Source organism: Perognathus longimembris, chromosome 12, assembly GCF_023159225.1.
Source record: "Perognathus longimembris pacificus isolate PPM17 chromosome 12, ASM2315922v1, whole genome shotgun sequence".
Lineage (NCBI taxonomy): Eukaryota > Metazoa > Chordata > Mammalia > Rodentia > Heteromyidae > Perognathus > Perognathus longimembris.
Genome location: NC_063172.1, coordinates 8,542,056 through 8,554,472, shown reverse-complemented (window position 1 = coordinate 8,554,472; position 12,417 = coordinate 8,542,056). Strand labels below are relative to the sequence as shown.

General features: G+C 47.7%; 1 protein-coding gene across 4 annotated transcripts in view; it reads right to left on the bottom strand.

The window, feature by feature from the left end:
- The window catches only part of Asap1 (ArfGAP with SH3 domain, ankyrin repeat and PH domain 1), a 292,770-nt gene that overhangs the window by 224,987 nt on the left and 55,366 nt on the right, over positions 1-12,417 (bottom strand). For all 4 annotated transcript variants that reach the window (XM_048358418.1, XM_048358420.1, XM_048358419.1 and 1 more), the window contains exon 3: positions 1,337-1,463. In XM_048358418.1, coding sequence (XP_048214375.1) covers positions 1,337-1,463 — 127 coding nt within the window. The remainder of the gene's footprint in view (positions 1-1,336; positions 1,464-12,417) is intronic.

Below are 12,417 nucleotides of genomic sequence, written 5' to 3'. Positions count from 1 at the left end.
AGTTTCCCTTTCCTAAAACATAGGACCCCAATGTTTCTAAATACTGGCTCTTCCTATATATTAACTAAAGAATCAGTATCAAAAGAAGCATTGAAAGCCATTCACCTACAAAACCACAAGCTTCCCAACATTACGGAGGGGGCGGGTCACGGTAGCTTTAAGTCAGAAAAGGCTCTCCAAACCTCAATAAACCAACCACATAATTCCCCTAGGGAGAAATCCATTCCTCTAACTTGCACCTAACCCTGCCTTTTCCTGCTGGAGTAGGTAGGCGGCGGTTTGGAGAAGAGTACTATTTTACCTTACTGAGAGTTGGTGGTGCTGAGTTCCGGTGCCGGGGTTGCTCGGGCTTCGGTAGCCCCCCGGGCTTTCCAGTCCCTTCTTTACCCATCTCAACTTATCACTAATCCACTCCAAATTTTTCAGGAAATCGCTGTGCCCTTAACCTTGCCTCTGGACACCCAGGACACTGGGCTGAGAAGTCCAGATTATTTTTTTTAAAGGGGAGGGAGGGCTGTTCCTTCCATAACACCCCCCCCCCGACCAGTACCCCCCTCTTCCAGTTCCATCAGCTCTGCAGGCTGCTCGGGCCTCCGATCTCCTTTCCCAGCCTTTCAGTGCCCTGTAGACCTAGCTTGGCACAGCTGCCAGAACCCTATTACCAAAGGCGTGGGGGACAGGGGAGCCAGGTGGGGGGACCTAAGTACACAGAATCGCCTAGGCGTCTGCACTCGGGGCACCAGCAAGGAGGGCGTCCTGGGGGAGGAAGACAGGCTCAGCCCGGGTCCCCTCTAATTCCTCGGGCATTTTCCACCGGCCCTGATCTCTGCGGCTAAGTCTGCCAGGCTGTGCGGCGGCGGCGGCGGCGACGGGGAAGCGCTTCGCCTTCGCTGTCCATCCACCCAAGTCCCCGGCTGGCGGGCGACCTTGGCCACGACGCCTCGCCTTTCTGACCTCGGTGGCCCTGACGCCACCGCCTACGATGCGGGTGAGGAGACGGTCACGGCGAGGTGGAAGCGCCCCGAAGACCGCCCGCCCGCCTGGAAGTCACACGGGGGAGAGCTTCCTCGGACCGACTCCTCCCTCGGGGGTGTCCAGGGAGGGCTCCCCTCGCTCCTTCCCCACTTCCAGCCGCCGCCACCCCATCCCCCGGGGGGGGGCCTTGAAACTCACAGGACACCCCCCCCCCCGAGAAGGGCCGGCAGACGAGGACGGGGGCTGCAGACCCGAAGTCCCCCCAGGCACCGGGGAGCCGGGCCGGGGAGAGGGGTGGTGTGCGTCCCCCCCCCCATCTCGGAAGGCAGGGTGGGGGGGGGGACCCCGGCCCCGCGCCTACCTCCTCCAGCAGCGTGACGGTGTTCCTGCAGTTGTGCAGCCGCGTGGTGAAGCTGGACGTGGTGGGCGAGTTGTAGTCCTCGGTGGTCTCGGCGATGAACTCGGAGACGGAGATCTGGTCCGGCATCCTGCCGGGGGGGACGAGACACAAGCGGGGACGGAGGGTGAATCACGGCGCGGGCGCATGAACGCCCCGCGCGCGGCGCCCGCACCCGGCCGGCCTTTGGCGCGGCGCCCCCGGCCCGGCGGCGCGGGAGCGGGGGGGGGGGGGGAGGGGGCGGGCGGACGAGGGCGGCGCTCGGCCCCTTCAAACTCCGAGCGGCGCGCGAGGCCGGGGGCTCCCGAGGACCCGCCTCCCGGTGCTCATGCCGGCGGGGGTGGGGCGCGGAGGCTGCGGCCGGGCGGCTCGGGCGGCGGCGGCGCGGCAACTCGAGCGCTCTGACAGGCGGCGGCGAGGCCGGGCTGACTGAACCCTTCAGTCCCGCGGCGGGCGGGCGGGCGGGCGGGCGGGAGAGCGGGCGGGATCGCGAGGCCGGTCACGGGGACAAACAAGGAAGTGCTCTGCGCATGCGCCGCCCCCGCCCGCGCCCCGCCCCCGGCCCGCGCGCGCCCCGCCCCCCGCCTTGCTGCGCGCTGCGGGCGTGCGAGGGGCCCCGGCGGGGGCTGGCCCGGCGGGAGGGCCGGAGGGGGGGGGGGGGGGGTGGGGGGTGGGGTGGGGGGTGGCCCGCCGGAACCGGGGAGCGCTTGCTTCAGCCGGCTGGTTACCGGCGCGAGCATTTCTGCAAGAAGGGGACGGAAAAGCAAAAGTTGTGCGTGTTCTTTTTCAGTCCCGTGTGGATGGGTGCGGGGGAGGGGGGGGGGGCGGAGAGCAGGCCGGGCGCGGGGCAGCGCGGCCGGGGGCCAGGCGGGAAGCTGCCCGCCCCGCTCTCCCGCCCTCCGAAAGCCAGCTGTGTGCAGATGCCCCGGGTCGCTGCAATGCTATGTGAAGACAAATGAAAGTTGAGGTTCTCTTTTTTTTTTCTTCTTGTCTTTTTGCCATTTCCTCATCTTTTCATTTGCATTTTTCTTCTGCACCCAGAAGAAAGTCAAGGAGGGAGGGTGTGTGTGTGTGTGTGTGTGTGTGTGTGTGTGTGTGTGTCCCAGATGCAAAACCAAAGCTGAAAAAGTACCAACAAATAACTCACTCCTCAGCCTCAGCACATGGCTACTGTATTATTTAAAGTAGTCCGGTCTACTGTAAAGTCCGTCTCTACTTGCTCACCGTTGATTATGGATGAAGTTGTTTTTTTCTTTTTTTAAGAAAAGGAAAAATAAAAATCTAGACCCAAGAGCAGTGTCTCAGTATAGAAGCCCTAAGCCTTGGTCTTCCCAGTGTCACCTCTGTTGGTACCCTGGCCCTTGGCCCTCCTCTGTGGCTGGAAGGCTGTTCCCTGATCCTGGGCTCCTTCCGACAGCCGTTGTCAGGATGTCTGGCGGTGGGGTGGCTGTTCAGTTCACTCACTGCCAACAAATATTTATCAAGAGCCTACTATGTGCAGGGGAGATTGGGCAATGCCCTTGCCTATCATGCTAGTAAAGAAATGAGCAGCCCACAATAGATGGCATAGAGCGGAGTAGATACAAAGCAATGAAAGCATAGCAACAAATCCCAGAGAAAGAAGGCCAAGGTGAGCCTCCTTTTCTAAGAATGAAGAGTCAATCACGTAGATGGCCTGTTGGTTGTTGAATCTTGGACCCACATAGTGGCAGATGATAAAGGGTACCAACCCCAAGAGGATTTTAGGAATTACAGGGCAATGGGGGGAGGAAGTGATCATCCACGGGAAAGCCATAATTAAAAAATGGGAGATGCACATCTCTGGATTGGCCCAGCTGAACTCAGCACAGTGGCTCCAGGAAGATGCTCATCAATGATCCTCCGAGGAATGTGCTTCGGGTAGGAAATGTGTTTTAGTCATATAGAGGCAGAGTTTCATAAGGGAATGCTCATGCTCCTCTGGCAGAATAAAGTGCCAGAATAAACTCACTTCAAGAGGCATTATTTAAAAAGGTAATAATAAGGCACTACACAGGAGAAGTTTCTTGTTATTAATACTTTAAAAGTTTGGTTTGGGACACTTGGAGATGAAATTCTGGGGAATGGACAAATGGAATTAACAGGCAGCTGGAAACCCATACCTGGAGGTCATTCATTCATGTGTTGTGGTTGTAAAATGTGTGTGTGTGTGTTTAAGTATGAACCACCCAGGAGGAATTCCTACCTCTGTCTGGAAAGTTCTGTAACTTGGAAGAAAAATGGACCCTACTGGCTTGGACTAATTAAGCTCTCTGAGCCTCAGTAATCCTGTGCTCCCCACAGAGCACTGAGATTGTTAGACTGAGAACTCAGACTTCCTTCTGCTCCAAAAAGGCCTGCCTTCCTCTAGGCTGGAAATAAATTCAGGCTTGCATGTTTTGCCTTTATTCCAGTCTTCCCTTGATTCCAAGTTGTTATCTAGTACCTGTCACCTCCACTGAGCTGGTAGCTGTCCTGTCATCTCTAACTGGCAAATAGTTAACAAATAAGAATGGGTACTAAAGGCCTGGCGTTGTTGAATAATTGCCTGCATTTGGGGACACCTTCAGTTCTAGAACTTTCTGTCCTAACCACAGGTATTATCACCTGGAGCTGGGTGCTGTCACTTGTAAAATAAAGAGGCAGATAGGTCGAAATGATCACACAGTCATCCCAGCGGCAAATGCTCAGCTCTGCAGATGTAAAGAATAAAGATTATTGAAATAGGCAATAATAATTGCTAACTGCAGTGGTAAATATGGAGTTTGGGTTTTGTTTTTGTTTTTAGGGAGGAGTGCTAGTCCTGGAGCTTGAACTGAAGGCCTAAGTATTATCCCTGACTTTTTTTTTTTTGCTAAAGGCTGGCTTTCTACCACTTGAGCCACAGTTCCACTTCCACCTTTTTGGTGCTTAAATGAAGATAAAGAGTCTCCCAGACTTTCCTCATTTGGCTTCTAACTACAATGATCCTCAGATCTCAGTCTCCTGAGAAGCTAGAATTGCAGGTGTGAGCTACCAGCACTGAGATGAGATTTCTCTCTTGACTGAATCCACCAGAGCTCAAACTGCTGCCATCAATTCTGTTTCAGTTTCATCTGAAGATTATGTTATGTACCTGCTCCTTCCCCCTCCTCCTCCCCAGCCTGAGAAAGGAATATTGGAACAATGAGATATTGTGCACTCGTAAGTGTATACCCCTCAGACTGACCTGCAATTAGAATTTCAAAGGTTCACACCTCAACCCACCATTTCTGGGGTTCATGGGCCATAATCCTCTTTAAATTTGAAACCATGCCTTAGTGGAAACCATCTGTACCTCTCATTTTTCTCAAATGCCCTAAAAAAAAAAAAAATCCCTGGATATCTAAAAGCAAATAGAGTCTGACGTGAGTAAAACTTAAATGCTGGATTTCTTTGCACGAAGCTGCCCAGAAATATACACCATCCTTTTCAAAGCCAGGAAAAACATACATGCATATGTCCTTAGGCTTGTATGCACCCAGCTTTTTATAAAGCAAGCATCATCTTCTTTGTCATCATTGGACTCCCCCTCAAAGACTGTTCACCCTTGTACCTATCATGTTGCCGAGCTTTATCTGCAGGGACAGGACATGGCAGAATGCTCTTGTGTCCTTCAACAGAGGCATCCAGAGAGGCTGGGAATATGACTTAGTGGTAGAGTGCTTGCCTTGCATGCATGAAGCCCTGGGTTCGATTCCTCAGCACCACATAAACAGAAAAGGCTGGAAGTGGCACTGTGTCTCAAGTGGTAGAGTGCTAGCCTTGAGCAAAAAGAAGCCAGGGACAGTGCTCAGGCCCTGAGTCCAAGCCCCAGGACTGGCAACAAACAAAAAAAAAAATAGAGGCAACCAGAGTAATAGTGGCTGGACAGCGATGGCGTAAGTGACCTCATTGCCAGTGGGGAATGAGCTCTGGGTCCCATTTCCAGTCATAGACCTCACTCTCCCATCTGCTTTATAACCAAGGGGGCACATGTGCAAGGTGATTGACCATGGACTTGGGGTGGGGAAGCAGGAAGGTTCTTCAAGCCCAAGAAATCACGAAGAGCCCTATGTGCTCTGAACCACAGTGATAGCCAGCAAAATCACACAGCAAAATCCTCTCATGCAACAGAGCAGTGAGATGAGAGAGAGAGAAGAGAGAGAGAGAGAGAGAGAGAATATGCTTCATGCTGGGTGAAACTGGGTCTCAATCTCCACTCTGTCACTTGCTAGCCTTGTTTCCTCATCTGAAAAACAAAGGTAATGGTCGTAATAAAGGTGTGTCTCAGATGATGAGATGATATGGACAAAAACGTTGATTCATAGTGAATAAGCAGCCATCGTGAATTCCTCTGAAATCTTCTCTTATGTGAAGTATGACTATAAATACATCTCCTTTTATCTCACAATTCAGCTATCTTGAAATTAGTCACCTACAGGAAGGAAGAAAAGAAGAGGAAGGGAAGACTGCATAGTTAAGCAATTTCCAGAGTTGGGATCTGGGATGTGGGAATCAATATAGTCTTTGGAGACCTTGTTTATTCCCTTAAGTATACTTTGTGAGGTCAGATCCATTAGTGATGTTTTTAGACTAGGGAAATAAACAAACAGTACTTAGAATCAAATATGATGGATTCCAATCAGTATCAGAAGTGAGTTGAAATCATAAAATCAAAGCCCCATTACAAAATAAAACATAGCTCTTGTAAGGAAGGCTATTCTAAGCCAGGCATTTATTTTATAGGAACTTGAGGGCTGTTCTCAAATTAGAACTACTTGGCTCAATTCTCTGCTGCATAGAATCTACAAAGACTATATTCACTTCCGTGAGTCTCAGTTTTCACATCTATAAAAGGGGCTAGTGGGCTGAGAATATGGCCCAGTGGCAAGAGTGCTTGCCTCAAAAAGGGGCTAGTGATCAGTCATTCCTGATGGCTGATGCCAGTAATCCTAACTACTCAAGAGGCTGAGATCTGAAGATCATGGTGTGAAGCCACCCTGGACAGGAAAGTGTGAGATTCTTATCTCCAAATAATTACTAAAAAGCCGGAAATGGAGCTGTAGCTCAAGTGGGAGAGCACTAGCCTTGAGTGGAAAAAGCTATGGGACAGTGCCCCTAGGTCCTGAGCTGAATTCCTTGTACTGGCACAAAAGGAAAAGAAGTTGCTATGTACTAGACACTGCTAAATATGTAAATTTGGATCCACGTGCCTTTCTTTAAACCTCACAAGTTTCTAAAGTAAGAATGATGATTCCAGAGGTACCAAAGAGAAAGCTAGACCGCTGGGTTATCAGCTTCTACTTTCTAAGCTCCTACCCTGAGCCAGGGACTGCTCTGGCAATGTGTATGTAATATCTGAATCATTCATGGAACAGTCCTGAGATACAAACATTATAGTAGCACAAACTGAACACAATGAAATCAGAACTGAACACAATGAAATCTCAATGCACAGTAACCTCCCCAAGCCTGGTAGACATTATCGACATTCAAGCCAAATCACAGTTGGTGTCTTTATTGTACCTGGTGAGTGCTGCTTACTTTAGACACTGTTTTCCAACCCAGGCAACAGAAGGAAGTTTCCTTCCTAAAAAACAGGAATGTGTTTCCTTGCCTTAAAGAAGCAGTGGAAGAAAAGAAGACCCTCTAAGGGGCAGGCGGAGGGAGAATTGTGCTTGACTTCTAGTGTTGTGCTATTAGGCTCATGTTACCCTACTCCACATGGGCTGAAGACTTGTTTTCTTCATGTTCTTTGTACGGAGTGCTTCCCAAGTACACTTGTGCGATTTCATGTAGCATTTTTTAAAGGCCCATTCTAATCCCAAATGTACTTCATTTAATTTAAATACTTTACATAAAACCACCAGAGTGTTCTTTGTAAGTAAAGAACATAGTTTATGTAGAGGCAGTCTCTAACCTCACCATTCCCCTTCCCTCGGATGGAGGTAGGAACCTATGAGACCAGCTGGCAGAATGCTGGGAGCCAGAAGACACAGTATGAATACCAAATAAAGTAACTTAGGAATATATTTCTCTCTTTTCTTTATTTTTGCCAATCCTGGGGCTTGATTAAACTCAGGGCCTGGGTACTGTCCCTGAGCCCCTTTGTACACTCAAGGTTAGCACTCTACCACTTGAGCCACATTGCCACTTCAGGATTTTTCTGAGCACTTTATTGGAGATAAGAGTCTTGTGGACTTTTCTGCCCAGGCTGGCTTTGAACTGCAATCCTCAGATCTCCTAAGTAGCTCCTGAGTAGAAGCTAGGATTACAAGCATGAGCCACCAGCACCTGGCTTCAGAAATATCTTTCTGTTCCATCCTGTGAATGATGAATATGAGCTAACAAATGACGTCCTTACTGCGCATCTTGCACTAGTCTGAGTCATTTCAGTCAGGACCTCACTTAAGGCTCACAGTGATTGTATACAGCAAGTGCTACATGATGCCATTTTTGTATGTAGGGGAAACCTGAAGCTCAGGTCACCTTGACCATTGAGCAGGTTCCCCAGCTCATGAGTCTGGGTTCCCAGCCCCAGGATCATTTGCAGACCATGTGTATGGACTGAGCCCAATTCCAATGCAAGCTTGACCGGCTTGGGGAGGACTCCCCCTCCCACCCCATTCCTTGGAGATTAACTTTCTCCCAGGTGTTCCCAGTATTGACCTTTCTCCCTCTGCTGCAGTAAGTGGGGGATATTGGCACAGTTGGAGGGACTTCAGATCCAGGTACACGTGGCAAACTGTGAATTTCCACAGCGATAAATCAAGCTGTTAATGTCAGGGCTTGGCTGAGAACTCACAGCTTCCTACTGAGTTTCTTAAATACCAAGTTCCAGACTGCCAATCCTTGAGGGCACTTAGGGACTCTCCTGTCCATCTCTCTCCCCTATCCCCTCCGGGGGGGGGGGGGTAGAGTTGGAAGGAAGGACAGAAGGTTCCTGGAGCCTCAGGCATGACATGTGACAAAAAGCATCTCCTGAAATCTTCCCAGGAACCTGGTGAGGTGGCATGTTTTTGAGAACTCGGAGACATGTACAGCTTGTTCAAGGTCAACAGTTAATAAATGGAGAAATGCTCTTCACAGCCGGTCCCAATCCCAGCCCCGCAGGCTTTTCCTTCCCCACAGAAGGCTCTGCCCGGTACAGGCCCCTGAAGGCCCCCCATAAATGTGTTTTGAATTGAGCTGGCTCCCTTTTATGAGCTACATCATTTCTAATATAAGTGAAACAACCTCCGGAGAAGAAAAATTGTAGTGGTTTCTAAGATTCCTAAAATCTTGCCATCTCTAGGAGTAAGAGACTTTAAATCCTATTTTATTTTTGCAAAAGGAACACTCCCCTGAAACATGAGGAAAACTTACAGAACAACCAAGTTTTTCTTGTCCTTTGATGAATTTATTTGGTTTTCCATGTAGCTGCTGTTCATTTTTTGTAGTATCTCTGAAGTGAGAATTTACCTTTCATGGCCCCTTTCCAAGGCACCATTTTCCAATGATTCCTTTTTCTGCACACACTTGGCAAGCTCTTTGAGACCAGGAGGTAGGAGAGTTCTCTTCATTTTTTTATAGCCCAAGAACCCCAGCTGCTTATGCAGGTTTTGTGGGGCAGATGGAGAATGGATGAAAGAATGAGCAAATGTCTACAGGAAGAGGTAGGAGCAGAGGTAGAACCCAGAAACCAGAGAGAAGTGAGACACTTCCATTGCCTTCTATCACCATGAGCACCTGGAGCCGGAAGGAAATCCAAGGATGAGGTGCCTTCTAACCTTGCATGTTTCAAGTGGGTCAACAATGGATTCCCAGCAGTCAAGTGACTTGCCCAACAGTTCCTAGCAGCTATGTGAGAACCGAGGGGCTCCCACTTCTCCACCATTCCCATTTGTATTTTCAGTCAAGTCCCTGTCTTTAGAAGCTCCCCTTTTTGAGAAGATTAACTCATTAGCTTTTGCATGGCAATATCAAGGAATTTCTATGAACATTTGTCTACTATGCAAAAGTGACAACCATACAAACTCTGGCACACCATCACGAAACTGACACCCCTCCCTAATTTTGAACAAGAAAACGGAACCCCGTGGAACTCACCTTCTTGTTTCTTTCTCTCACTTCCACCTTCTCCCCCTACCACACCTCTTCTTCCCTGTTCTCCAAAACCCATTCATTAATTCTAAGTCCTTTCCATGCCGCTCTTGTTCTTCTTTTAGAGCTACTGGATAAAAGAGCAGACCGTTTGTGGCCTTGGCATTGGGAATCTACTGCAATATTTTTTGTAAGAAAACCACTCCTTCCCCCATCCAGGGGGCCCCTCCAGCACACGCAGAGAGCATGTCGAATTTCCCCTTTGCAGGTCCCCCTGTACTCTTGTGAATGACATTGTCCCAAATGAGGCCATTATCTTCTAGGTCCTGAAGGACATTTTCCAATGGGTAGAGTGGCATTTGAGTGGAACCTTGCGGGCTCCTGTGCAGTCCTCGAACCTTTCCAGTGGCAAAGTGGGCCTGGAGCCGAGTACTAGTAACTCATGTCCATAATCCTAGCTACTTAGGAGCTGAGAGCTGAGGCTAGTGGTTCAAAACCAGGGAGGGCAGGAAAGCCTGTGAGATTTTTCTCTCCAGTCACTCACCAAGAAGTTGGAAGTAGAGCTGTGGCTCAAGTGGTAGAGCACTAGCCTTAAGTAACAAAGCTAAGGACAACACTCAGGCCCTAACTTCAAGGCCCAAGTTTAAGTGAGATAGAGTATCCATGCAGGATGCTTAGCACATTACCTGGTATATATGATCAATAAATGTTAGCTACTGAGATCATTATTTTTGCATTCTGAACAGGTAATAAATATTTCCAGAAGCAAAAAGTAAAATAAAAAAAATAATGTAAGACGTCGCCCCTGTCATCAAAGCTCACATGTGGGTATAGATCATTTTTCAGTATAGCTGATGAAATGATCCAAGTATCCAAACAGAGAAAAACAAGGGTATTTGAAAATGTGAACTATGAATATAAAGTGCAAGGAAAGGTAACTTGATGAATTGCTATCTCTCAGATTTGCTCAAAGCCCAGTGAGACCTATTTTTATGAGCACTTTTCAAAATCCACTGATTATCTGAAGAGAAGATTTGATAAATGGTAGCTATTTAGGACTTCAGCACTGAGAAGTAAGCCATGTGGAATGCCAAGGAGATGGGCTCTTTAGTCTCAACTCATTCACATCCCCTCTCTTGGCCTAATTTTCCCTGTGGTTAAAACCATCACCCTGGGGCAGATGCCTTCTGGGCGCTAGGGCTATAACACCACATAACTGGATGATTCTTTTAGATTAATTTTTATTTATTTACAGAGGAATCAAACCCAGAGCCTCATGTGTGGGAGGCAAGTACTCTGCCACTAAGCCACATTCTCAGCCCTGCCTCCTCCCCCCCTTTTTAACATCAGTGACAACCCTAAACACAAGAGGCTCCCAACTCTGTTTCAGAGGCTACTGAGACACCAGGAACTGTCTGAAGGTCATCCATTCTGAGTTGTGAACCTCACTGACGCTGGTCACCAAATCCCATTGGTTTGTAAAACCATGATTTCACCTGTAATGTGTTTGAACCCACTAGCAATGACCTGTGGCACAACAGCATTTTGTCATCATTTTGTCCAATGTAGGGCGTTGCTTCATTTGAAAAAGGAAGATTGCCCACCCACTTCCTAGCATATGTTATTGGTTAACATCTTTCTCAAATGTGAACATTCCAAATCACACCAGGGGCTCTAATTTAAAAAAAAAAATCTCTCCAATTGCTAGCAAACCTTCTGACAGATGTATCTAACTGCTGTTCTCTGTTTTTTTATTTTATTTTTTTGCTTTGTTTTTGAAAACAAGTATTTTTGCTCTTGCCTTAGATGGTTATAAGTATTATACACTAATTTATAAACCACTGTATTTTAATGGATAATAGACAACTCAATGTTGATTAGCTCCAAAGGCTAGGCTATTTTCAATAACATCACTGTGTGTATCTGTGTGTGTCTGTGTGTGTGTGTGTGTGTGTGTAAGAGAATGTGTGTGCTAAGAGAAACATGATAGATGAGAGAAATAATTAGTGTTTGTGTGTATGTGAAGTTTGAGTGTGTATATGTGTGTATGTAAAAGAGAATGTGTGGTAAGAGAGAGAAATGATAGATGAGAGAATTAGGATGTTTGTGTGTATGTGTTTGTGAAGTTTGTGTGTGTGTGTGTGTGTGTGTAAAGTGACTCTTCCCCAGCATTTGAGTTTAAGAACTGTCATTATCCATCAACTCATTTTAGCATCTTGAAATTATCAGCAGTACAAACAAGCCTTTATGACACTAATTACATTTTCCTCTTCTTTTAGGAAGCAGTTTCTTGAGTCCATGTGATTCTCCAAAGACAGCCAATCATACGTCTCCTTCTCCACAGGGGGATGGAGGAGGGAATGACTTACATTAAAAAGAACTATAATCCAGGCACCAGAGGCACATGCCTTATAATCCTAGCTACTAAGATCTAAAAGATCCTTGGTTCAAGGATAGCCCATGGAGAAAAATCTTTGAGACTCCCATCTCCAAAATAACCAGTAGAAAGCAGGAATAGATACATGGCTCGAGTGGCAAAGAGCCAGCAAAATAAGTAAGCGGAGTAAGCAAGCACAAAGTCCTGACTTCAAACCCTGGTTTCAGTGAAAGGAACACAACAAAACAACACAAAAAAATCCATGAAAAGGCTATGATTTACTATCTATTGCATACAAGACTATTTATATACACATGGTTTTATTTCATTCTCACCAAAACCCTACAAGGCATCTATTGCTTCCTTCATGTCCAATGCATAGGGAATCAGGCTCAGAAGTTACACAGCAGGCCCAGGGTCCCGCCATGGTAAGTAGTGAGCTAGGATTCAAACACAAGTCTGCTTCAAAGTTCATACCCTTTCCATTATATCACTGGTACATTGCTGGATGTGATACATACCCTCTATCTGGTCTCTGTTTGTTCATTAACAAAGCCCTCAGTTTGGA